We start from the raw sequence: 27,332 nt of genomic DNA on the forward strand, positions 1-27,332 counted from the left end.
ACCCTGTTTCAGACCTGCCTTATAATTATTTGCCTAGTTCATACCGATATTAAACGCGTTGTGAAGGGCTTTTGTTGATGGTCTTATTAATAGCTTCTTCTAAAAAACAAGGACACTTTTCGAGTTAACAAAAAAACGGAGATATAAAATCGTAAAAACTATGCTAATTAAGATGAGATATTCAAACTACCGTTACGGTAATGTTTTTGGTTCCACTTACTCGATGAACTGTTATCTATGGGCTAAAAGAAATCAGTGGGTCGCTTATATCCATTTTTTATCAGCCTGTTATAAAAACCGCCCTTTCTTGTATTTTAGAGTTTGGGATATTGACCTGTTAGCTATTTTAAGGAGCGAATAACGTACCTCGTTTAAGAGCTGGAGAGAGAAGCTCAGGAAAAAAGTGAATTAGCACTTTTCTCAATCGTCTTCTTTTTTGGGTCCCGATCCTCTCGGTGGAGAGGATCGCGAGCGTACCGAAACACCGCCACGACTGGAGACTGAGCCTACAAAAAAGAACGCCTGAATGCAGGTTAGAACGGAGCGTTACTAATATGCGTGCAAGGAAAGCATGCGAAGCATACGAGAAAGGATCCCTAAACAAACAAAAAGGCAAAGTACAAGCTAATTGAGCTAACATAGGCTGACAAGAGTGCTATTCATCTCCGCTTTTAAGTCTTTCAACGTTAAAAAGTGGAAGGCAGAGGCGAATCAAGGGGAGGGGTGGGGTGAGTTGCAACTCCTCTCCCTCACCCCCCTCACCACTTTTGAGGATCTTTTTTTTTTGTTATTTATTTGACTCATCATAAAAATAATAGAATACAAATAGTGTTAAACGTAGTTTTTGACACTTACAACAACTGACTGATCGTCAAGTTAGGAAAAGATAATGAATATTTCGCGACTGCTTTATTAGTGCATTACTGTTTTTCGGGAAACTCCAGATTTTATCAACCTCGTTCCCATGGCCTTTTCCCTTGCTTGGCCTGGGCCCCAAAAAAGGGGGAAAGCCATGGGAACAAGGCTGCAGATTTTACACCATGCGTATGCCTTCACAAATGTGTCAGGAATGCTGGAAATAGTGTTTTAGAGGGTAAAATCGGAAATATCACGGGGGGGGGGGGGCATGGCCCCGCCCGGATCCCCATAGAAGCTGACGCCTGTAGCCATTTTTTCCCCAGTATAACTTTTGCACTATAAAAGGGAAAAGAAATCCACGGCACTGAACAAAACACAAACGTCTTAACAATCGTTTAGTTAGACTTTGTGAACGGCATCAGAATAAATGCGCGAGGGCTATAAAAATACTAAACGCTCTAAGAGCGTTTACTCGGGCTTCGTACCACAGTATCAAATCGTACTTTACGAAAACGCGTATTGGACACAATAAAAGCAAACTAAAGAATCAGGACATTTTAGCACAAGAGTTCCGCTTGGATATTTACTATTCAAGTTGCTTCGTTTAGTATCCTCCTCATCCTATCGCAAGTTGTGAATTTAAACCATTTTGGTTCAAGAATGAAGCACAGCTGTCTACGCATTGATGGGGAAGTTGTTTGCAAAGAATTTTCGAGGTATTTTTACAACTTATGGCGATTACTTTGTACATGCTAGCAGAAATTGTACGAAGTTTGTTTACTGGTCGCGGCGAATTGTGTAGCTAAACATCTCTGCCGTGTTGCGATCTTAAACCCTTTTCAAGAGTCATATCTTCTTTGGAGAGAGCATAATCCCTTTCGAGGGAGCCAAAACGAATCATGATAAACTCCTTCGCGAAAACAACAGTCCTGTGACTAGGTTCAAATTGCATTGCACATAATTTGCATAAACTTTCAAGTTGTGCGTTTTGCGGATAACTTCCAAGAATTTTGCGACCCTTAACGCAGTTTATGAAGAAATATTCAAGCTACAAATTTTTATTAAATCAAGGCAAGAGTATTTTTTAAAAAGGACTCTCATTTATAAGGGAAGATGCAGCATTCTGTTTTGCTATTTATTTTGGTTTCATTCTTGTCTAGTTCATGTCACGCAACATGATTTTGTTTTGCGGTCAGAGAGTCGTCAGATACTATTAGTATTAGTATTTGAACTACTAGTGAAATAACTGGCTAAACTATCGTCAATGCAGACTTTCCTTAGGACTTGGCAAGAACATTGGTTCGTCAATACTCCCGCACAATTCCCCGCACAATCGAACGTTTAATTCTCCCTCACAATGTGCCTCCAGATTCACACGTTATTTTTTTTCCTGCACCCTGCTTGAAAGCCAACTAACTTGGAGGTAAGATATTTAACTTAAGTTACCGAAAGTCTTATCTTTACAACATTGGAGATCGACATATTTCGCGCGGTGCAAGAAGCAAGTCACATGTTTTTAATTAGCTACGAGTTCAAAAACGTTTTCGTATTTAGCTCGTTTTATTGCAATATGATTTCTTTTACTGCAATGTTCTAAATAATAACAGCAGTAGCCACATACCGTCATTTGACTGCCTATTTTTTGCCAGTGTTTTCGTAGATTGAACTCATACCGCAATCGGCTCAGTTAACTGTTAACTCACGAGAACGTTTCGAGCGTGAACTTTGCTTACCTGGCTGCCTTTCAAGCAATATAATTCGTGGACCGACCCTTTCTGAAAACGATCGACATCTTTGTATGTGAGATGAACGTATAAGGCGCGATTCTTGCCAAAACGTTCTTCGCAAAACACCGCATTCGGTCACAAAGAGCGAGCAATGTCGCGTCTCTCGTCCCCAGTTTCCATGGTCTACGCATGGAACGCCTACGACCGTGGCCCACCCTTTTGGCGACCAAAACGCTAGCATTTTAAGACTCGGGCTTTCCCACGGAAGCCCAAGTAATAAGGGGAAACTTCACTTTATAACGATTCGATACTGTAAGATTTTTCAATCTTACAGGATTAAAAACATATATGGGTATAAAGTGGTTTAATAGAAATTTGAGGAAATAAAAGAGGTATAGCTGGTTTTCACATGACGTCACCAAAATTCGAACTACAAAACTATTGATCTTCCTGAGATTTTACTTAAATGATGTATAAGAGCAGCGGAAAACTAATATTCATACAAATTTTCGCGCCGAATGGGTTCTTGGTTTTGTGATACACTACGCTTGAATTTCTAAGATTTTGCGTGACGCGCCATTTACATGACGGCCTAGAGAGCTGTTATGATTGTTAAAAACGTGACTTATTTCGGGGAACTTGGCTATCTGAACAGTTCATGTCTTAGAAAAAGTATTATTTTAATGTTTTAGAGTTCCTCGAGGGATAAATTCACACTCTTGTAGCAAAACTCAGTGACAGATGTTTCTGCTGGTTTCCGGCCGCCATGTTGGTGCCCATACGGATGGGCACCAGCATGGCGTCTCCATACAAATCTCTATAAATTTGGGTAAAAAATTTCTCCGCATATCTCGCATAAGAAAAATTGCTGTGACCAGAATTTTGGCGAGAGTCTTTGCATAATTACCTTCTTTCATTTCCCAGATTCTGGACTTTATCTATCGACCGGTTTTGATTTTTATTTTGATCTATTTTAAATTGCGTGACACTGAAAACCAGCAAAACGTTAACTGTAAACTCTTTTGTACAATACTTCAAGATTTGTTTTTCCGTCCTCTAATTACTGCTTGCTAAGGTTTTCGACCTTTGATCGATACAAACGGTACAAACGCTGATGAATAACTGGAAAAACCAGCTGAATTCCGAAACTGAGTGAAATTAAAAAAAAAAACACCTTGAAATCTGAAAGCCAACATCCGGCGAAATCAGACGTCAGTTAGTGAAACAGAAAGCTACAACCTCATGGCCAAAAAATAGAATATCGAAAGTGGATTTGGAAAACGAAATCTAAACGTCAAATGCGAATATATAGCTGTCAATGTCGAGAGTAAGAAATCCTGAAAATAGAATAAAGCCTATAGATTTCAAAATTAAGCGTCGACGTTCTAAATTCCATTTGTCGGTAGAGGAACACTGATTTCTTAGCTTATTGCAGAAAACAAGAAAACGCCTCACTTTGGTAAGTCATATTAATTAGATGTTACATATTAGCAATACTATTCACATACATCAATAGTAAACACATGGAAAGGAATTCTCATACACAGCAAGTGCCATTTCATTTCGGAACGAACACGGAAAGTTCGCATAACAAACTTCACAGAAATAAAAACGAATTACCGATAAGCTATCATTCAAAAAACGGAATATTTAGAGACTTCTACATCAGATTCTTAATGCATTTTAGGATAGGACATAATTTGGTCAGTTGTATAATTTTTCAATGTATTTCAGTTATTCAGAACGTCCAAAGACTAGTTTTCCCCAACTGATTGATTGGTTCTGGTTTTAACATGTACAGGTCGAGTTGAGGAGAAAATTGTCACAAGCCCTTTGAAACTGAACTATATTCCTTTAACATCGAAATTTCAACTGTGAATAATTTCATCACATCTTATGAAAAAAGGTAAGTTTCCTTATTTCCTAAAAAAAAATTAACTTGTGCGAAGATTTCAGACTCTGCCGTTCTTGTTCTGATTGTAAAATTTGATACACTCCATTTAGTCCTTGTCTTTGTCGGATAATTTAATTGCCAAGCGTATGCACTAAATGTATGAATCGGTTATTTGCAGGTTCAGTATTTTGGAAAAGTTTAACCAGGAAGTTCAAGAGTTGCTATTTTGGATCAAAAACCTGTAAGTAAGCTGCAATTGGAATTGAAATCAATCTGATTAAGAAAAAATTGAAAACTAAACTACAAATCTTCAAGAAAATCAAAATCTAAAGCTGAAAGGCCCATATTTATAAAACTTAGAAATGTCTACAGCTGACAAAATTCTACATTATTCCACTAGGCTGCAAAGAGACAAAGATCGCTTAGCTCACAGTCACTCCAGGAAAGAGATTTCAAAGAAACAAAGGCAACAGAAGTACTCCATTGCAAGTAAGTCGCTTTTTACCTGCATGTGATAATATCCCCGATATTGTCATGCATCAAGCCGAAAAAGAGTAGGCTCTTAATTCAGTCTTAAGGGTGCTCTATTTCCTTTCAAACAATTGATACAGTCAGAAGTCTAGTATGATAAAATTGTGATATAGTATAATACAGATTTCCTGATAATATTGGCAGATTTGCAATTACGAGTACGATTACTCCATGAATTGTACGACACGAGGTCCAATTACTAATTAATCGTATCTATAATAACTTTCGGAATTGAGAACTTCTGCTGCGCTTTTATAAGTTTTGAAAACTGCAGGAAGCACTGCGGGGAAAGCCATTAAAGCGAGCGTAATTGACGTGCGAATTACGGGGTATCCAATTAGAAAACGGTTGGACGCCCACGTGATCGCGTGATACATGACAAAAGGCGCACGGAAAACCAATCACGATAGAGAATTTTGTTATAGATACGATTAAGCTAGTATTATGGCATAATGTTCCTGAGTTGTCGAGATAACGAACATTTTTATGCATTTCCTTTTAAATTTTCAGACGGGATATAATAATTGAATGAATAGGAAGGTACTGATATGACTAATAAAATCTAGTTACAACTTGAAGGCAGTCATATTAATTGCTGCCCCAAAGAAGAACACCCCGATATGGTACCTGTTTGCCATATATTGTAATTTTCTCAAGATTATTTTCGTAGTACTTGGTTATGGAAAACGCCACTTGGAGCAGAGTTCAGTTTCTATCTGCATGCTCTGTAATTATCCTAAAATTTTTAACACAAAGGAAACACTTTCGAAAAATTATTGCATCCCTGAAAACGGAAATTTAACAATAACTGCATCTCCTGATATTTAGATATGAAAAGACAATTATGAAACGAGCCTGCCATGATGTCGGTAAATAAACATCTGGTTGAACTATCTTTTTGTCGGTCACCACGTCATGGCAGACGATCAACATGGATTTTCCTCAAAGTTGTTAATTTTCTTTTGTAATTGACAAGCTCTCTTTTAAGAAAAAAAAAATTACGATGGCCGATGGCGATTGCTAAGCGGACATTTCATATGCTTGTTTTCTCTTATAGTTTGTTGGTCAAGTTCGCTCGTGAAGTCCAAGATTTGTTACTTTGGGTCAAAACAGTAAGTAAAACTCTAACTTCTAAGTGATTAAACTAGTGTCACGATAGTGTCAAAACATCAGCAAAAGTTTGAAACCTTTGCTCGACGAAATTTGTAGAATGAAATGTAAAATCCGAAAGCATAAAAACCTACAACCCGAAACTGAAAGATATTGAATTGCCTAAATTCGTGAAATAAATATCGACATCTGACGAAGTCCTAAAATTCACCTTTTTCTTAGACGAACACTACATACTAATATTTTAGCTTAATCGTTGCAGAAGAGAGGCTTCAGATTTCTATCATCAAATAAGAAATATTGCGAAAAATGAGATTGCAACTTCATTTTACAATAATGTGAGTAATATATGCCTGTGTTGTTCCCTCTAAAGTTATGTAGTTTTTAAAACACTATTGCTTTGGAACTGAAAGTATAGGGAAGCCACTACAAGGTGTTGTACTCCTCGAAAATTGATAGATTACTGAGAAAGTGAAAATCACGTCGTCATCAGACTCCAGTCTTCAAATCTGGTTAACAGTGCAATTCATCGCTGTTAGTTTTGTTCAGTCATTCATGCCATGACTCCACTAGCTGACGACAAAACATTAACCCAAAAAATCAAGAATTCTGTACCATTTTAGTAAGTTACTTTCTAGTCAGTGACACAAAAATCAACAGAACACGTTTTTGACGGCCTCATGTTGTGGACATTGTTGACAAAAGTGAAGTAAGGTAAAATGTTAAATACAGTGACTGCCGAAAGCATGGATTAAAACGTTTTACTTATTTGGTTCATTTTGAAAAAGGAGTTAAAGCAAGAAATTTCCCAAGGCTAATTAAAACGTCGTGTGTTTTCCTGATCAGGTCGACAGAGTTGAAAGCGGCCTGTACGGCCATGTTATCTTCCACTCCAAGTTACTCAATCTCTAGCTAGAAGTTTTGTTTCTCTCCAGGTTTTAACTGTATTTATTAATACAAGCGGTTTTTGTTTCATTTTTAATAGTTCTCCACCAAGTCTCCCTCGGCCGTTCCTTGCTAGGCATTTTTTTTGTACTGGTGCCCATGTTAGAACAGTCTTAATATTTTGGTCTGCTGACATCTTGAAAACATGACCTAACCATTACCATCGTCATCTGTTCATCGATTGCCCTTGAATCAAATCTTTCTGTTATCTTTTGATTACTGACCTTCATCATGCCGGACCAGCCAGTAATCTTTCAGGATTTTATCTCCGCATTTACGCTGGAAGACACTGAGCTTCCTTTAATCCTCTTTGGTCACCCCGTGACTCGGTAACATAGAGTCAAACACAGACCGCACTGCTGATGAATATTATTACCCTTTTGTATTTCACCTAGGCAGGCTCCTTTGCCATACTCTTCGAAGCTTATTAATACAACTCCTACTTTCCCCATATTTGAAGTCTTTTATCAATATCTCTGCCAGCCTGTTTGTCCACCTTCGCCCGAGTTTCGCAAATTTCTCCCCGTCTTCCACTTCTCTTTGCCCGACCGACGTTTAATCGTACCATTTCATAGGTTGTGCTATTTCTTTGGTCTCCTCTTGATTGAACGTTTAACCTAAGTACTCTTCTCGCAAACTTGCATTTGCTTGACTCCATCCATCCTCTAAACAACAGGGCTAAATCATTAAAAAAATCGCAAGTATCGATGTTTGTTATCAATTTCCATCTGATACCAACCCTGTTGTTCTCCACTGTTCTCTTCATTACCCAGTAGATAATAAGAAACCTGAAGCAGAACAACCATGCTTTACCCTTGATAGCATTTCAGACTACCCTAAGTGAAAGGTCCCACCCATCATAGCGCATTGTTTAAATTTCCGTGGACCTTTACCGTGTAATCCAACCTGGGCTGGATATTTTGATCCATAATTATAACTCCTTAACAAGCAGGATAGTGCCAATGTTGCCTCGGTATATACTATCCAAAGCTTTCTCAAACTCCATAAACTGATGCACCTATAGACCTTAATTCCACTAAATAACATGTCCAATGATATACATTGGGAACTCAAACATGTTTCCTCAGTGGTACTTCTCCACTTCTACATCCAGCGTGCTCCCCTAACAACTGTCGCTTGATGCCATCTCTTATTTATTGTAATGATCACGCTGCTCAGTAAATAAACTTTGCTGCTGTTGACATACGAGTTAGTCCTTTCTAGTTTCCACATACTGTTAGATGACCCTTCGTAGGTAATTTGATGATCTCACCGCTGTTCAGTTTGTAGGGCACAGTCTCAGCTTTTTCTTTTGATCCCAAACGTTTGCGATAACTCATGTGTACACTGTACTAGTACCGTACGATTCTGCGTACTTTTGCTTATAGCATTTCAATGGTTATGGAGTCTATTCTTGCTACTTTTCCTTTTTTCACATATCTAATCTCAGCCAATTTAATCTCTTCTTTTGTGATTTTACTGGTCCGGCCTAATCTCTTCACTGGTTGGTATTTCTCATCCTATGACAGCTTCATCTATGGCAACTGTTCACTACTCCTCTTTCTTATCTCATCGTTTTTATTCATGTTTATTGGCAGTCTACCTTCTATTTTTCACCGTTTCCAAGTTTTTTGCTCTTCCTTCTGTTACCGAACTTTTTCCCATCACATATTCCTCTCCTATCACCTAGGTTTGTGCGACATCTGTCTTCATAGGAAGTATTTGAAGTCTTTTATCGGGGGTCGTTCGGTAAACTTATTGTCCCCCTAATATTGTTGTCATGGCACGTCTTTCGCAGTCCTACTTTCACTTTAAAAACTACAACCCCAAGGGAAGTGGTCGAATATCAGCCACGCAGATAGGAAAGCAATCAAACACTCAAAGAGAACAACTACATCTGCCTCCCCAGCGATAAAGGCAAAGAATTCTGCGTAATACAGCAAGACACGTACACACAAGTAGTTCAAACTCACCTCAGCGACTCCAACACCTATCAAAAGGTACCCCGCATGTTGGCCAAAACAGTCGAGAACAAAGTCAACTCAACCTGGCAAAACATCTGCCTACAGAACGACTTGCCTCATTAAGTCCGGAAAAGCTTTATCGCCGCAAATACCGATCTCCCCAGCCTCTACCACCTTATCAAGACCACAAAACTGGTCCAGATATTAAAATACGACCCATTGTATCTACCACCAGTGGACCAACCCAATCCATGTCATGGCTGCTCGCCAAAGTCCTTAAACCAATGCTAAAAGACATTCCGGCTCACCTAGAAAACAGCCTCGAGCTCATCAAGTGCATCCAAGCCAGCAATTTCACCACCAACAAAACGCTACCATATCTATGGAGCCTCGATGTGGTATCCTGATACACCTCAATACCCATACAAGAAGCCATTACCAACGCCACCGACAGAATTCACACCCCAATTACTTCACCTAGCCAAACAAGACATAACAGACCTTCTCACAGTTACGCTAAACAACATGTATTTCTCCTTCAATGGTCAAGTTTTCCGCCAAAAAGAATGCCTACATATGGGTTCTAACATCTCAGGCATTCTGGCCATCCTTTTCATGGCAGACTGGAAACCATCGCCCTCTCATCACACCTATATATAAGCCCCTACAGAAGATGTGTTGACGACATTTATCTCCGGCCAGACAACTGGTGAAGAAATGGCAGACCAATTCCATCATACAATAAACAATCTGCACCTTAAATTGAAGTTTGAAATCGAGAAACCAGAAATAACACCCAATGGCCTCTCACTATCACTACTTGATTTCCAAGCTACCATCTCCAAAGACGGCAAAAGTTCTTTCGAATTTTACAAAAAAAACAGCAAAGAAACCACTATTCGTCCACTACCAATCAACAATACCGGAAAAGTCGAAGGTCAACTTCATTCGTAATGAGCGAAAATGTATCGAAGATAAATGCTTTAAAAAAACGGCAACCACAAAACACCAAAACATGTTTGACGATATCCTGAAAGCAATATAGACCAAACAAAGCACCCCCAGAAAGATCACAAAGACCTCCTATCTCTCATCACAGAATGGTCGTACCTGAAGACCCCATATATTTCCGAACGACTCAACTACAGGATCACTAATATTTTTCCGATAAGAGGGTATACCAGTACATGTCACGCACAAGTCATACACTCTCAGACGAGCTCTCTCTCAAAACAACACGGAACGAATATGCACGAGGGCGAACTGCCCCATCTCCAGCACCAAACTGTGCTTAATACGCAACGCTGTTTATCAAATCACGTGTAACAACTGCAACCAACACTACATCGGGAGCACTACACGCTTTATCTACGATCGTGTAAGGAACACTTGAACAATGATAACTCCTCAGTCAAAAAACACTTTTCAAAGTGCCAAAGCGAAGTTCCACAAAAGCGTCGAAGTCAAGACCATTGTGCAAGAAAACGACCCCGCAAATCTACGCCTGTACGAAGCGTTTTACATACGAAACTACAAACCTGCCATTAAATCCCCGGAGGAATGCAATAGATCCGCCGACCCTTTATTCTAATAACTATTTTAGCATATCTAGAGACTCTTTGTACTTTGACACTCGCCCATTAGATTATATTATTGGTTTTTATTCCTTTTTTTTTTAATATTTGTGCCTCATTTTCATATTATTATTGTATGTATTCTCACACATTTTATTCCCCACATTCTTTCGCTTTTCACACGTGTTTACTTTACATGTGTATATAAGCCTTACGTGGTAAACTTTTTCTTATCTCTTATGATGCAGTAGATCGGCAAAAGCTTGGAGCTTTTAATATCAATTTTGCAATAGTTTTACAATAGTGTAAGGCCTCAATCGAACTTTTGTCAGTTTAAAACACCTCTCTGATTTTTGGATTTCTTAGCTTTTTAACACCGTTTCTCATTCCCATACCCTTTGATATGGATCATGTTCTGTCCGACAAGTAGATCTGTTTCTGCATGTAAGGGCTCTTTCGAAGACAAACTCTATCTGATTTATGGATACGTCATTTTTTACGCCTCATATTTATTCCTCGTGCCCAATCGTGTGGTCAACAACAACTTTAAGGAAACCATGATAGCGCATGTCCAGAAATCGTTCACATACATGCCCCATTAACGCGACCTAAGTGGGCGGTTGAAGAATCAAAAATTGTCGTTGTATGTGTAAGAAAGAATCACATCCTTCCTACTTCTTTGTGCCTGGAAAATTCTACAAAGTTGCATATTAATCAGATAAAATGTTCAATTACGTTCTTCCGGTTCCAAAAGTTACAGCTAAGAATGAAATAACCGCACGTTTTTAACTTTATTGAAGAACACCAAAAATTTCTCCTTAAGAACCCTTTCCGCTGTTCTTCTCCTTGTGTTTCGCGGTCGACCCCAATTCCTTCTGTTTTCTGGTAGCCATGCAAGAGTGATTCGAACATGTAAAAGATGATCCATTTTAAGGACGAGACCTAGCCACGCCCGTCTTCTCCTTGCCACTTGCTTGCTTATTGGTTCATTCTCCCCTCTTATTTCAGTCTCCTCGTTTGTTATACGCATTGGCCAGTAGATCTTTAATATCCGATGTAGGCCCTTGTGCAAGAACACATTCAGCTTTTTCTCGTCTGCTTTAGTCACTCGCCAGGTTTTACATACATAAAACAATAAGGAGAGTGCGTTAAACTTAAAAATGTTGATCTTGGTTTGTTGTTAAACTGATAGTACTTCCAGATCCTGCCCAGCTTGTTATACGTAGCAAGGGCTTTTCCTAGTCTTGCTGGAATGTGTTCTTCCGTGCCGCCTGACCTGCTGATGTATGAACCCAAGGACACAAAACTCTCTACGTCTTCAACATCTTGTTTGCCAACTTGCACCTTCTGATTGCTGGCCACGCTCAATCTGAGGAGTTTTGTCTTCTCGGAGTTGATCTTCAGCCCAGTGTTTTACTGTTGATACTGAAACTCAACACTTTCTGCTGGATTTGAGCTTTGGTGCCAGATGTAAGTGAAATATTGTCAGCAAAATCTAAGTTTTCTAACTTGTACCACAATTTTCATCTGATACCAGTATTAGCGCCCTCTACTGTACTTTTCATGATCCACTTGATAAAAAACAAGAACAAAAACCCCGGCATGTTGCAGCCCTGCTTCAAACCGGACTTCACATCTAACCATCTTGTTAGACCTGTGTCGTCGGGTACCGAACATTGGTTACCATCATAGATTGCCTTGACCATTTCGACAAGTTTTGTTGGAATCCCATAACTCTTCATGATTATTCACAAGATTTCCCCGTGAACACGGTCAAAGGCTTTCTTATAGTCGACGAAACATTCATACAAGCTGAAGATTCATTTAAATGCTTGCTCCACAATGTTTCTGAGAACAAAGATCCGCTCTATCATGTTCTTTCCTTGCATAAAACCAGTTTGCTCCTTCCGTAACTTTGCACAAAGATCTGATATTGTTGTGATCAACACCTTGCTCAACACTTTGCAACAACAGACATCAAAGTGATACCCCGACAGTTTCCACACTTAGCAATACCTCCTTTTCTGGTGTTTCTGACGATAACACCCTTCCTCAAATCTGCAGGAACAGAGCCACAAAGCCATACCTCACAAAAATAATCGTGTAGTGTGTCGACTGCTGTTGCTATTTCAGCGTTGAGCAGCTCTACTTTTATGCCGGCCACACCAGGTGCTTTGTCCTCGTTCATGCTGGGAATAGCATCCCACTGCCTTAGTTATAGGTATTTCGTCTATCACCTCTATGTTCCTAGCCACATGCTCTGGGTTGGGTCTTTTCAGCACTTCCTAGAAGTGTTCTTTCCACCTCTATCATAGCTATACTTCGTTTGTAAGCAACTTACCGGCCTTGTTCCTTACCATGTCAATTCTCTTAGGTGGCTCCCTGCTCAGCCTCCTTGTAGCTTCGTATACACCTTTCATTTGCACGCAGTAGGCTATGTTGTTATCCCATTCTCCCCTACCCTTTTGCGTACTTCCCTTCAATTCTACGTATTTCTTGCTGTATTCCTCTTGCAACCTCGCCCTAAGTCTTGCCGACCTTGCACGAACTAACTTTTGCTTTAACCATCTCCTTTCCTCTAATCTGTTCCAGCTCTCTTGGCGGATCCAGCTTTTGCTTTTCCTTGTTCTCTAGCCTAACACACATCGAGCCATGTTACAATAGGTTTGTCTGATCTTTGTGCACTTTTTCTCTACTTATTTTTCGTGCGCTACTTCATCCTCATCTTCAGAACTAGCTGTTTCCGTGTTCTTTGTCCTCCACTGACGGACAGCTGAACCTGTTTTTTAGTTCTACGTGAAATTGCTTCCTAATTTCAGGCTTCCTGTTCAACTTCCTGATCTCGTATCTTCTGACTTGTAACGCTCTGCTGCCCGTTCTGTTAAGCTGAAGCAGTGTTTTAGTGATCACCAAATTATTGTCACTTACGCAGTCCGCCCCTCTATACGCTCTAACATCTTCTTGACATCTTGTACTGATCATTTAAAATTGGCTTTAATAGTAGCTACATGATCGATCTGCAGCTGGTTAAGATATTGGCCATTTAGTGAAGACCGAATGTGTGGGAACATGGTCGATACAAGGATGAGATTGCTTAGTGCGCAAGAGGAGCTAAAGCGCTCCCAATTGTCACTTCTCTCTCCTGCCACACCAAATTTACCCACAGTCTCTTCCTCAGTAACCTGTTAATCACCCACTTTTCAACACCCCACCTTTATGGTAATTTTTGGTTCAGCCTACGATTTGTTCGGAGTATGGATGAGTTCCCTTTCTTCTTTCATACTCAATCCAGTGCATAAAGACATCATCAAGAGTCCGCCACGGCGTTGTACTGCAACCATTGTAGCCTGTATTCAACTAGATTCTAGTTTCCGTAATCAAATCTTTTCTACGATGTGAGGTGATAAGACTCACGCCCAAATACCAACCTGGAGGGCCAGGGTTTCCTTTTTCTTCCCTCAGTAGTCGCAAGTTCCGGTACTTTCTTATTCTTATTTATGTTGTGACTAGACCTGTAAAGTAGCTTTTTATGTAGTTAACGGTCAGTCCCTTTAATAAGTCTTATTAAGGCACCGAATACTCTCCTTTCGCCACTACCGCTCAACTGTTAGCTGCATTACCGGAGACTACGATGAGGAGGACTTGCGGCATATGACTTCACTGGCAAAGCCATGTTATGTTACAAAAAAAAACATTCCGCAGCATTTACTAGAGGAGCACTGATGACACTAGCTAACCTCACTGAGATTTAATGCCAGCGCGTAGTTCATAGATGTTACACTTCAAACCATGCACTTCAGACAGTTAGCGAGAATTATGCTTTAGAAGTACCAGAAAGACTAAAGGTCTTTTCGGCAGCAAACGTGTATAGGCTGCAGGACTTCAAAGGTTTGAGCTCCAAGTATGTTACATTGTTAAGCTTTACCAGTGGTTACTAGACTATTAGGCTGTACTACGTTCGGAAATGGCCTGGTGATCTATTGTGAAATATCTCTATAATAAAACCACTTGAACGCTAAACAATTCCCATTGCCTTTAACACAGAAATGGAACAACAGGGATCGAAAATTTTAGAGCATCGGAAGCAACGACTAAGCAATATCAGAAAAAGCCACACAGTTAAAGAAACACGAGCCGACGGTCAACTTGACAGAGCTGGTAATAGCAACGAAAATTGCGAAAAAGCTGTTACGATAAATCAGCGACATCTTAACATAGCCAAGGAAGTCAGCGGCGAAACAAGTAAACGAGAGACCTGTGGCGTACCTGTCGAGCATGATCGGAGCATTGCTAAAGAAGTAAGTAACAGGGCAAGAGAAGGAGAAGTCATCAATTATTACGAAAAACATCTCAGCAGTGATAAACAAGTGAGTGACAGGGCAGGAAAAGGAGCTGCCTATGGCAATCTCGGGAATGCTTATCAACGAATCGGCGATTTTAAGCAAGCCATAAAGTACCACGAGCAACATCTCAGCATTACTAAAGAAGTGGGTAACAGAGCAGGAGAAGGACGTGCCTATGGCAATCTCGGCAATGCTTATGACAGTCTCGGCGATTTTAAACAAGCCATTAAGTACCAGGAGCAACGTCTTACCATTGCTAAAGAAGTGGGTGACAGGGCAGGAGAAGGAGGAGCCTATGGCAATCTTGGCAATGCTTATCAAGGACTCGGCGATTTCAAACAAGCCATAAAGTACCACGAGCAACATCTCAGCATTGCTAAAGAAGTGGGTGACAGGGCAGGAGAAGGAGGAGCCTATGGCAATCTTGGCAATGCTTATCAAGGAGTCGGCAATTTCAAACAGGCCATAAAGTACCACGAACAATGTTTTAGCATTGCTAAAGAAGTGGGTGACAGGGCAGGAGAAGGACGTGCCTATGGCAATCTCGGCAATGCTTATCAAGGACTCGGCGATTTAGAACAAGCCATTAAGTACCACGAGCAACATCTCAGCATTGCTAAAAAAGTGGGTGACAGAGCAGGAGGAGGACGTGCCTATGGCAATCTCGGCAATGCTTATCAAGGACTCGGCGATTTTAAACAAGCCATAAAGTACCAGGAGCAACGTCTTACCATTGCTAAAGAAGTGGGTGATAGGGCAGGAGAAGGAGGAGCCTATGGCAATCTTGGCAATGCTTATCAAGGACTCGGTGATTTTAAACAGGTGATAAAGTACCACGAGCAACATCTCAGCATTGCTAAAGAAGTGAGTGACAGGGCAGGAGAAGGAGGAGCCTATGGCAATCTTGGCAATGCTTATCAAGGACTCGGCGATTTTAAACAGGCGATAAAGTACCACGAGCAACATCTCAGCATTGCTAAAGAAGTGGGTGACAGGGCAGGAGAAGGAGGAGCCTATGGCAATCTTGGCAATGCTTATCAAGGACTCGGCGATTTCAAACAAGCCATAAAGTACCACGAGCAACATCTCAGCATTGCTAAAGAAGTGGGTGACAGGGCAGGAGAAGGAGGAGCCTATGGCAATCTTGGCAATGCTTATCAAGGACTCGGCGATATCAAACAAGCCATAAAGTACCACGGGCAATGTCTTAGCATTGCTAAAGAAGTGGGTGACAGGGCGGGAGAAGGACGTGCCTATGGTAATCTTGGCAATACTTATCAAGGACTCGGCGATTTAGAACAAGCCATTAAGTACCACGAGCAACATCTCAGCATTGCTAAAGAAGTGGGTGACAGAGCAGGAGGAGGACGTGCCTATGGCAATCTCGGCAATGCTTATCAAGGACTCGGCGATTTTAAACAAGCCATAAAGTACCAGGAGCAACGTCTTACCATTGCTAAAGAAGTGGGTGACAGGGCAGGAGAAGGAGGAGCCTATGGTAATCTTGGCAATGCTTATCAAGGACTCGGTGATTTTAAACAGGTGATAAAGTACCACGAGCAACATCTCAGCATTGCTAAAGAAGTGGGTGACAGGGCAGGAGAAGGAGGAGCCTATGGCAATCTTGGCAATGCTTATCAAGGACTCGGCGATTTTAAACAGGCGATAAAGTACCACGAGCAACATCTCAGCATTGCTAAAGAAGTGGGTGACAGGGCGGGAGAAGGAGGAGCCTATGGCAATCTTGGCAATGCTTATCAAGGACTCGGCGATTTCAAACAGGCCACAAAGTACCACGAGCAACATCTCAGCATTGCTAAAGAAGTGGGTGACAGGGCGGGAGAAGGAGGAGCCTATGGCAATCTGGGCAATGCTTATCAAGGATTCGGCGATTTCAAACAAGCCATAAAGTACCACGAGCAACATCTCAGCATTGCTAAAGAAGTGGGTGACAGGGCAGGAGCAGGAGGAGCCTATTGCAATCTTGGCAATGCTTATCAAGGACTCGGCGATTTCAAACAGGCCATAAAGTACCACGAGCAAGATCTTACCATTGCTAAAGAAGTAGGTGACAGGGCAGGAGAAGGACGCGCCTATGGCAATCTTGGCAATTGTTATCACTGTCTTTCCAATTTCAGAAGAACGATGGAGTTTTATGAGAAACATCTAAGCATTGTCAAAGAAGTGGGAGACAGGAGCGGACAACGAGCTGCCTATTTACACCGCGCTGACATTCATCGCAGTCTCGGTGATCCAAAGAGAAGCATAGAGTACTGTCTAGAGAGTCTGAGGATTGCGGAAGAGATAGGGGACAAGAGTGGCAAAGGAAGAGCGTATTGTCGTCTAGGAGGAAGCTATTTGGGACTGTCTGATTTTAAACAAGCCAGGAAATACCTCAAGCTGCATCTTAACGTCGCTAAAGAAATCGGCGATATGTGTGGAGAAGGATGTGCATATAATCATCTAGCTTGGAATTGTGAATTGTCAGGCTGCTTGATGGAGGCTCTGGATTGTTATCGACGCAGTGTAAACGTTTTCAATGGCATAAGACTGCTTCTTGAGTTTGAAGATACCTGGAAAGTGAGCTTTCGTGATCGGCTTCAGGGAGTGTACACCAGTCTGGTCAGAGTTCTGTTGAAGCTTTCCATGACTGACGAAGCTTTATGTGCCGCTGAACAGGGACGAGCTCAAGCTTTAATGGATCTCATGGCATCAAATTATGGCCATGAATTACCTCTGCCTTTGTCTCTTGAATTTAAAGAAATGATGTCAGAGATAGCAACCGATACATCTTCTCAAATAGTTTTTGTAGCACTTGAGGGTGAAAAGATCAACTTATGGGTACTCAGCAAAGGAAAAGATGTTCATTTTAGACAGAACAAAGTACAGGACAGAGATGCGTTTAGCTTTCTGAAGAGCTTAACAAAAGCTGCTTTCAAAGAAAAGAAGTGTGGTTGTTCTTTGGAACTGCAAAGAGGTGATGATCTACAGCTTACAAAATCCTCTTGCCAAACAGAGCAGTCATGTTGCCAGAACAATTCCTTGCAAGTTTTGTATCGTAGCATTTTCAGCCCCATCGAGAAGTTCCTAAAGGGTGATGAAATAATCATTGTCCCGGATGGTCCGTTAGGCCTTGCTCCTATTGCTGCGTTTGGGGATGAAGCTTCAAGATACCTCAGTGAATCTTTCAGGATCCGCATGATTCCGTCGCTGACAAGTTTGAAGCTGCTCGCTGATTGTCCTGATGACTACCACAGTAAGACTGGGGCACTTCTCGTGGGAGATCCATGTCTGGAGGAAATCAAAAACATCTTTGGTCAACCCAAAATATCGCAGTTGCCATATGCCAAAAAGGAAGTAAAGATGATAGGCGAGATTCTTAACACCACTCCGCTCACGGGAAAAGAAGCAACTAAGGATGAGGTGCTGAAACGGATTGGTTCGGTTGCTTTGGTACACATTGCTGCACATGGAAAAGTGGGAAGTGGTGAAATTTTCTTAGCCCCTAACACGGAACGGAGGTACTCGGATCCCGAAGAGAAGGACTATATCATGAAGATAGCAGACGTAGACGCTGTTCAGCTACGAGCAAGGCTTGTTGTGCTTAGTTGCTCTCATAGTGGCGAAGGAGAGATCAAGGCTGAGGGAGTGGTTGGTATTGCTCGGTCTTTCCTGGGAGCTGGTGCTCGCTCCGTTCTGGTGTCTCTCTGGGCAATTGATGACGAGGCCACGATGGAGTTCATGAAGAGCTTCTACCAGCACTTGCGGAATGGAAACAGTGCCAGTGTGTCCCTTAACCAGGCCATGAAATGTCTCCGGAAGTCACCAAAGTTTAATGCGGTGAAGTTCTGGGCTCCATTCGTACTCATTGGTGATGATGTCACGCTAGATTTTGGAGGAAAAAAACAGGAGCATTGTAGGTAAGATGCATTTTAGAATCATTTCAAAATAATTTTGTAGTTTTAATTTGTAGTTTCCGTTCTTAGCAATTTTAGTTTACCGTGTAATTTTGTACTTTTTAAATTTTTAATTTTAGTGTTGACGGTATGCATAGGAGGGATGCACCTGAATTGTGGCGATCCTTAAATCAACACGACAATTGAGGTGAGTTATAATTACTTTTAAAGGAAAATATAAGCTATTAGAAAAGAGTTCTCTATTATTATTTAGTCATCTCTCAAGCATGCAAACATGTTTAGACCGTGATTAGAAATACTCCACGGTTTTAATCCGAAAGCAATTGGAAACATTCGAAATGAATAGTAAACAAATAAAGAGACTTAGAAACAAATAACAAATGTCCTATCAACTATGCCGCACAGTCACAAGTTATTGTTGAAAACTTTTGTTTATCTTTTTTGCAGAAGCTGAAGGTAATCAAGCTCAGGGAGGAAAACTCCACACGATTGGACCCATATCATATCCTACAGCAGTCCGTGTTTTCCTAGTGGTGCTTGAGCTTAAACATGATTTTTATAAGATACTAGCTAGTGTGAGGCATTGTTGTAGATTCGAAGCACTTCTTATAATCGTAACAAGTCGATGTTATTTTTCTCTTAAGATTGTTAATCTCAAGTATACTCTAAAACTTACAAAAAATTGGTCAGAGCAGCCTTTCTTAAAATAAACCACTCACTATTCTCAGTGATGACAAAAGTTCAGCTTCTGACATTTTTTCTAGATTAACGTTGCTTTTTCTCGGATTTAATGTTCGTTTTGATAGAGACTAGGAGAAAGAAGCAAAAGAAGGAAGGTTATTGGTCATTTGCTTATTATTTTTCTTGTTCTAGTGTCAGTGAGCACACAAATAGCGAAATATTATGTATTTAGACTTTTATATCCTGACATATATTGGAAATTATATTTAATGTTATTCAAGTTTGACAAGATGCGCTTATCTGTTTAAACAGAAACCTACGTAAAACGTTTTAAAGTATGTTAAGATAGTAATGACACTTTTTTTTATGGTTTTATACTTCAAAGAATACATTATTGTCGTTTTCTATACTTTGGTTTTATTAAGCAGAGGAAACAAAGAAAGTCTTGGTTAATATCGTCATGAAGTTGACAGTAGTGCATTGCTTTAAAGCAATATTTGCTAATAGAAACCTAAATAGATTAAAGTTACAACAATTGTTAGTGCTGGTAGCAGCCATAATGTATATTTAAAAGAACTTCCAGATTAAGATTTAATCTTTTACCTGATCAGCAGGAAAGACTTTAGGAAAGCGAATGAGATTTTATCATTCATTTGTAGCTATAAGGTATAAAACTATATACATTTTTAAGGTAGTAGTGGCATTTGCTTAGTCCGGGCCATTGTCTGCTTGGACTCGTATGGCTGGCAAGGACTGGCAAGTTGCAATTTTAAATTTTGGTTTAATTTTTGCCGTGCCAAAATACCGTCAACCCTCTTTATTAGTTGTATTTTGCTGCTAATTTTTATTCTTCGCTCGGTCATAGACCTCTTGTTTTAGGTTTTTACTTTCGAAAATGAAACTAAGATACGTTAAATCACTTTTTCTGATTTTACCGACCAGATTTTCGAAGGATGGGCGTGTCTGGATGAAAACGTAAAAAAACATTACCAGATAAACCGAAGTTGGCAATTTCCCGAGCAATTTTGCATTTGCTCGTTACAGATATCGTAACTTTGCTGCATTATGTCTTGTTTTCAAAATAATTATTACTATATTATTCATTAACTCAAGTTTAGGCAGATAGTTTGAAAGGCTCAACGTTTTGAATTTCAACAACCTGTCATAATTGACGTGGACTTACTTGCTGTGAAGATGATCATCTCATTTTCATTCTTTGACTCAAGGAAAAAGAAGAACTGTTTTTGTACATCGACATGATCGAGGAGAAAAGCAAACCAGTCGCAGTCAATCGAATCTCACAAGGTGACAGTGGTTCCAGCCCGGATGAGAATCTCGCAATCCGCCCATAATGACAACATATAGACCTAACAAAGGAGTTCCTGTTGTCTTCAAATATTGCTGGATGGTACTTTCACAACGGAGGACCTTCATGGATAGAGAACTGTGCTACTAAAGGACTTTACACGCGTTTTACATTTGGAAGAACTTGACTGTAAATCAGTGCGAACACTCGAGATGAACTGAGAACTTGTTTGGGTGTGACTGCTCATTCATTGTGTCATAGTTAACAGAGAGGAATGGTTATCAATCCCGGCAAATTTCTTTGTTGTATGTTTTTGTTCGCTTTTTTGGCCTTGACCGTGCACAAAACACAATAGGTGATTACTCTGTATTGAGCAACTAACCAATAGAAACGTTTTGGTTGCGTAATTCATGCATAGTGTATGAGCGCAAAGCAGAAGATTGTGCACGGTCGTGGACCTTCCAACATAAATCTTGGCATCTTTGTCTGCCCCTTTGATGGTTGCCGGGTTACATATCCATTTCCCTCTTAAAACCATGATTGCGTACAGTTAAAACAGAATTCCATTTGAGGAACGTACCTCATAATGTTTTTTTTTTAACTGTTGAATTTATATTTCCCCACAATTAGTGAATAGCCTTTTATATTTAATCATATTAAGACGGGATGGAGGAGCTATTGAGGTCCCACCCATTTTGAACGTTTGTCAATGAAGCAATTGACTAGATTTAATAATTTGACTTTTCCCAAAATGTATCCAAAGTAATTTTGCATGTCATGCTATTCGAAAGTTGATGCTGAAATAACTTTCGGTTAATTTTTAGCCCTTTTGGGGTATTTTCTAAAACGGTACGGTTTGCAAAATCATGAGAAACGGACCCAAGAAGGTGGCTGTTGAAAATGAGACGTTATTTCATGTTATGGAACTCAAGGAAAATATTTGTGATTGTCATTTCAGAGTCAAAGGTTGCATCCTCTAAGAGTTGCAGGGCTAGGGCCTCGAAAAGCTCCCCTACCTTCGTCAAAATAAGGTTAACGTGGATATGTTTGCAGGAATTCCCCCAAGGAATTGATCAGATAAACAAATTTTAGGGCACGTTAATTGCTTGCAATACCAACGGATGAAACTGCATCCAATCTTCAGCCGTTAAATTCTAAATTGCATTTGTTAGGTCAGTCTGTCGAAGAATAGTTCATACTATTACTTGTTACCACTGTTTGTTTACGCAGAAATGTCCACGTTAATAATACTTAAAGGAATTTGAAGCTGCCATGCGTGATAAGTAAGAAATCAACCGCACTATTGTGCATGGACTATTTAGTTGTGATAAATCGTAATTGTAGTTAATGAAAATCTTGGCAGACTAAACATTATTAAATTAATTAAGTTTGTGGCGGTTTAAAACTAGTATTCTTTTTCTAAAGCAAGCGCGTGGAGTTGATATTAAAGCGCTTGCAAGCGCGGACGGAGGGGGGGGGGGTGCATCGAGTGAAGAAATCGAGCTCTACCCTGTGCATGTCGATCATTTATTTATTGCTCACACTATTGCTCGGACATCTTGCAATGTCATGACTTTCAAGTTGCTTTTAGACATCGTCGTCAGTTCTCTGGCGGACAAAGTTACCGCTTGCGTTGCGTAGATATTTTGGTGGATATTAAAAAATCCTGTAGAACGGCTTAGGTTGTCCACGTGAACACAGTTTGTGTCACAAGCTTTTAGGACAAAATTCTCGGAGGCACGTTAGAATATTACGGTATCGAACGTGTCCTATCAAAAACGGGGTTATTTGACGGTATTTTTCGTTCCCCTCTACCGACGGTTCACTTCTACTTCAGTAACTCTTTGGAAAAAGTTATGGTAGATTAGAACATTTGTGGGCGAACAAAAGAGCCCAACTATTTACACGTTTTTGAAATAATCCATATTTTTTCCTTTTTCTAAGAACAGTTTACTTGATTCTTTAGCCATCATATGAACCTACACTAGAACGATACAAGGCTGTTGTGAAATTAAGCTTGAAAAAAACTTAGGCTTGAAAGGGATTCGAAACCATGACCTGTGCGATACCAGTGCAGTGATCAATCATGTCTTCATATCTTCCTCCGCAGCTCAAATATATGATCTTTCATATATTCTCTTGTTTACTAGAACGATACATATGTGAATATTTGCGAAAATGAAGGACCGACTGCTAAAGCTGGGCAGTAGAAGCTTCAATGACGTTTCTCTCCAAAATCGTCTTTTACGACTTTGCCTCAAAAGACAAATCTATCCAAGTGCATTTGACTTTTAAAAGAACAATATCATCCTAGAGCTAAGACTTTTTCTTGTTACAAGAACGAACTGAGGGTTCAGCCAGTGAAACAAGGTGATAAAACAGTGCGTGTCGATATTTTCTCCACTACACAACCAAGCATACTCAAAAGGGTTAACCGGCATGTAAACTGGTAAAGCCCATAAAAACATAGAAGGGGAAAAAATAGAATTGTGTTCCCCTGGGGATTCGAGGTTACAAGATTGTTATATAAGTGTAGAAGAAAAAACGAAGGAAAGACACATTTTTTCACCCCTGTGGTACCAGGGGTGAAAAACATGGCTCAATACCCTGAAAGGTACCGCTAGGGCTCCCGCTGTGGACCTTTTGATGCTGAACACACTAAGAGGTAATAAAGCTGCTTTTTCAAACCCTTAAAAGGTACGACGAGCACCCCCGTCCTTTTTTATATGGAAGTCCCCCCGGACACAGACAAGCTAGCCATGAGTCTTCGCACGAGCTCTCTGGGATCTATTCTGTGTTGCTGGATCAATTTAGATCATTTCAAAGTTGCTTCCTTTTGTCACAAATTGCGCATTTAATTTTATATCATATCAACACAAGTGCTTTTCCTTATAATGCACGAGATTCGTTTTATTTTCCACCTTACAACTTTGCAATTGTTTTCAGAACTGAGTGTTCAAGGTTTTAGTCAGACTATTTTCTGCAGATTATTGGAGTGTCATGTTCGGTCTAGTGGGAACGCAGCGTTAGACATTGTGGGACATGATGGTAGGTTTCACGATGTAAAGGGAGTAGTATAGGACGCTCATGTGGGCAGTAACCAATCAGGAGCCGAGAAAGACAATAGGCTATTGTTTGGAGAACAATGGACGCTATTGTTTTCCAAATCCAAGATGGCGCTATTTATTTTCAGCCAATCAGGAGCCGAATTAAGAACAATGGATGCTATTGTAATAGTAGTAATAGTAATAGTAATAGCTAGTAGTAATAGACGCTCATATGAGCAGTAACCAATCAGGAGTCGAATTAAGAACAATGGATGCTATTGTTTTCCAAATCCAAGATGGCCGCCACAAATTTCGGCCAATCAGGAGCCGAATTAAGAATTCAAGATGGCGGCGCCCACGAAAGTCGGCCATGTTGGAAAACTGCCCATTAAGTCTCGACGGAGGACTGGGATCGGTCTCACGGATTTCCATGGCGACACAAATCACGCTAGGGTCACGCAAAAAAATGTCATGCAACTTCAAACTCGATACTTACAGTGTCCTGTGGTCCTAAACGACAGAGGTCTGTCCGGCAAGTGGCCATGATGAAGACTGAGAGACTTGGGTCCGAGGTCTGCCTATAGGGAGGCTATTCCAAAGCATCATAGGACGATGACCTCATTGGGAACCAATCAGAATGAATTAAAGTACTCACAGTAGTTGGCTTCCCCAGTCCCCCTCTCTTAAGGAGAGCACTAAACCAAACATCACACAATGTCAATTGTCACGAACTTTAATAACAAATCTTTTGCGCTAACATTAAAAGATATGACGTCATTGCCATGTTGATCGAGTAAAAAGACCGGTTTTTATCGTCATCGCACAATGTTTCAAATGAACTTTAATGTCCAAAACGTTTGCGCTAAAATTACAGAAAGCTGGTCATTGTGTCTCAAATCAGATAACACTATGAAAGAAATGCAACAGAAATAATTTGATCTAGCGTAAATGCAATCTTTGACGAGTAGCGAATAATAAGCGAAGACAAAAATTTATAGGCTAAAAGGTGAGAAGAGGAAAATACCATTGAAATGCTTCAAGTGAAAATGAATTGCTAATGGCAGTCTGCAATAAAATCTAAACTCCTTGATCTCGACTGTTCCCTTGAGAAAAGCATCATTCAAAGGAATCTTGAACAAACAAAAGGCATTTTGGGCGACCATCGAAGAATTAACATAATTAGTCAGAGATGAAACATGGAATAAATTAAAACCGAAAAGCACATGTTTAGAAGCTGAAATCATGATAAACTGTATCTTAACCCTTGAGAATAAAATCAAAGGAATTTCAAACAAACGTTTCGCGCTTGAAGTAAAGATTTAACTTCATTTACAAACACTGCAAATCGCTCCTAATTCAACAATTATAGTTGTCTAAGCGGGTTTCCAATAGCGCCAAAATAAATCACTTACATCAAATATAGTCCTTTCCTTCAAAGCGTCACACAACTAGCAATCGCTCAACTCCATAGCCACGAAGACAGGAAAGAATGTCACGCTTACAAAAGAAGACGTGTGCTGAACGTTGTCACAAGTAAAATGAATTCTATCAAGACCGATTGACTTATAAACGGGTATTCACAAAACAATAAACAATGTCGCGTGGTTAACAACCAATGAGGGGATGGGGGATGGGGGGTACGCGATATCACGTGGTCAAGAATCAATGAGAAGACGGGGGGGATAAGGGGTAATACCGCACAGTAATGTCATTAAATTGTTATAAGCAAAACAGAGTCTGAGTCTTTACAACGTTTATTGAATAGTAACTCAAAAGAAAGAATTGATTATAATTTTAACTCTTAAAGTCTTGACCGGTTACAAAGTGTTGGGAACTAAACTCGTTTCCAGTTTCTCAGACTCTTGGTCCCTAGCCCCAAAACGCACGATATTCTGCCCTAGTTTTCTTTGCTTTTGGTCATGAAGTCTTTGCCTGATCCGTTCCTTATTCTTGGCAAATAATTATTAATGATTTAGTTGATCGTTACGATCCTTGAAGAAAGGGAAAACAAAGGACTTGAGAAGGAGGAGGATGAAAAGGTGGAAGAGGAGGAGGTGGCGGCGGTGGGGGCGATGGCGGTGGTGGTGGTGGTGGTGATGATGGTGAATGTGGTGGTGGTGTAGGTGGTGGATGTGGCGGTGGTGGTGAATGTGGTGGATGTGGTGGTGGTGGTGTAGGATGTGGTGGTGTAGGTGGTGGTGGTGTAGGTGGTGGATGTGGCTGTGGTGGATATGGCGGTGGTGGTGGTGAATGTGGTGGCGGTGATGGTGAATGTGGTGGTGGTGGAGGTGGTGGTGGATGTGGTGGTGGTGTTGGTGGTGGTGGATGTGGTGGTGGTGGTGGTAAATGTGGTGGTGGTGGTGGTGGTGTAGGTGGTGGTGGTGGTGGTGGCGGTGGTGAGGGTGGCGGTGGATGTGGCGGTGGTGGCGGTGGTGACGGTGGCGGTGGTAAAGGTAAAAGGTAAAAAGTAAAATCTTTATTTAGACACGGTATTTCCTTCAGGACTATACAATATTTAATTTAAATAAATCTAACTACCTAACTAGTTTAATATTGTAAATAACTACTAGAATAAGAGAAATGATAAAACCTGCTTTATAAGGAAGCCGTGTATAAAAACAAAATAAAATTTATATAAGACCACTGTCAAAGTCATAGTTCTTCAACTTAGATTTAAATTGATTAAGGGAGAGCGATTGTCTAATATTCAAGGGCAGACTACTCCATGGTACAACTCCGCTGTAAGAAAGACTTCTTTTACAGTAATTAGTGTGGGGCTGTGGGATAGCAAGCGTACCATCACAATCTCTTAACTTGTAAGTCAAAGTATCGGAACGGAAGACAAAGCGTGAACAAAGATATTCCGGAACCATATTATTTACAATCTTGTACATCATTATGGATTTATTAACAAGGCGTTGACGGTCCAGTTTAACCCAGTTGACCATCCTCAACAATTCATCAGTATTACGATCGTAATTTGAAAAAATTATGACGCGTGCTGCCCGATTTTGTAATTTTTGTAACTTTTGAGAAAGAGTTTTAGAACAGGATCCCCACACCGAACTGCAGTAATCGAGATGAGGTTGGAATAATGAATTGTAAACGGAAAGTAAAGTCTTATATGGGACCGAATACCTAATACGTTTAATGGCGCTAATGCCAGAAGCAACCTTTTTGGAAAGCTCGTTGATATGACACTCCCAAGTAAGATTTTCATCAATGTGTACACCTAAGGAATTAACAGTCGAGACTCGTTTTATCGCAAACTAGTTGATATTAGGTGGATAGGTGGATGTGGCGGTGGTGGTGGTGTATGTGGTGGTCGATGTGGTGGTGGTGGCGGTGGTTAAGGTGGTGGTGTAGGTGGTGGTGGTGTAGGTGGTGGTGGATGTGGTGGTGGTGGTGGTGGTGGTGGTAAATGTGGTGGTGATG

The 27,332-nt window shown here is 40.5% G+C and overlaps 1 protein-coding gene across 2 annotated transcripts; it reads left to right on the forward strand.

Annotated features, from left to right (window-relative positions):
- The first annotated feature begins 6,067 nt into the window (after window positions 1-6,067).
- LOC110051102 (uncharacterized) lies at window positions 6,068-22,255 on the forward strand. Of its 2 annotated transcripts, XM_089271081.1 has the most exons (4): window positions 6,068-6,122; window positions 14,648-18,866; window positions 18,983-19,050; window positions 19,311-22,255. In XM_089271081.1, the coding sequence occupies exons 2-3, from the start codon at window positions 14,650-14,652 to the stop codon at window positions 19,047-19,049; spliced, it is 4,284 nt and encodes a 1,427-aa protein (XP_089127207.1). In that variant the 5' UTR covers window positions 6,068-6,122; window positions 14,648-14,649; the 3' UTR covers window position 19,050; window positions 19,311-22,255. The 2 variants fall into 2 exon arrangements, with proteins under 2 accessions (XP_089127207.1, XP_020612741.2); XM_020757082.2 differs by lacking the exon at window positions 6,068-6,122 and having other exon boundaries at window positions 11,693-18,866.
- Window positions 22,256-27,332: the final 5,077 nt, after the last annotated feature.

Source organism: Orbicella faveolata, unplaced genomic scaffold (genome assembly GCF_042242905.1).
Source record: "Orbicella faveolata isolate gen_17 unplaced genomic scaffold, um_ofav_v1 contig_34, whole genome shotgun sequence".
NCBI lineage: Eukaryota > Metazoa > Cnidaria > Anthozoa > Scleractinia > Merulinidae > Orbicella > Orbicella faveolata.

Coding starts and splice junctions, on each gene's coding strand:
- LOC110051102 (XM_089271081.1), top strand. CDS start 14,650: ATGGAACAACAGGGATCGAAAATTTTAGAGCATCGGAAGCAACGACTA. Junction 18,867..18,982: donor AAAAAACAGGAGCATTGTAG/GTAAGATGCATT, acceptor TTTTAATTTTAG/TGTTGACGGTATGCATAGGA.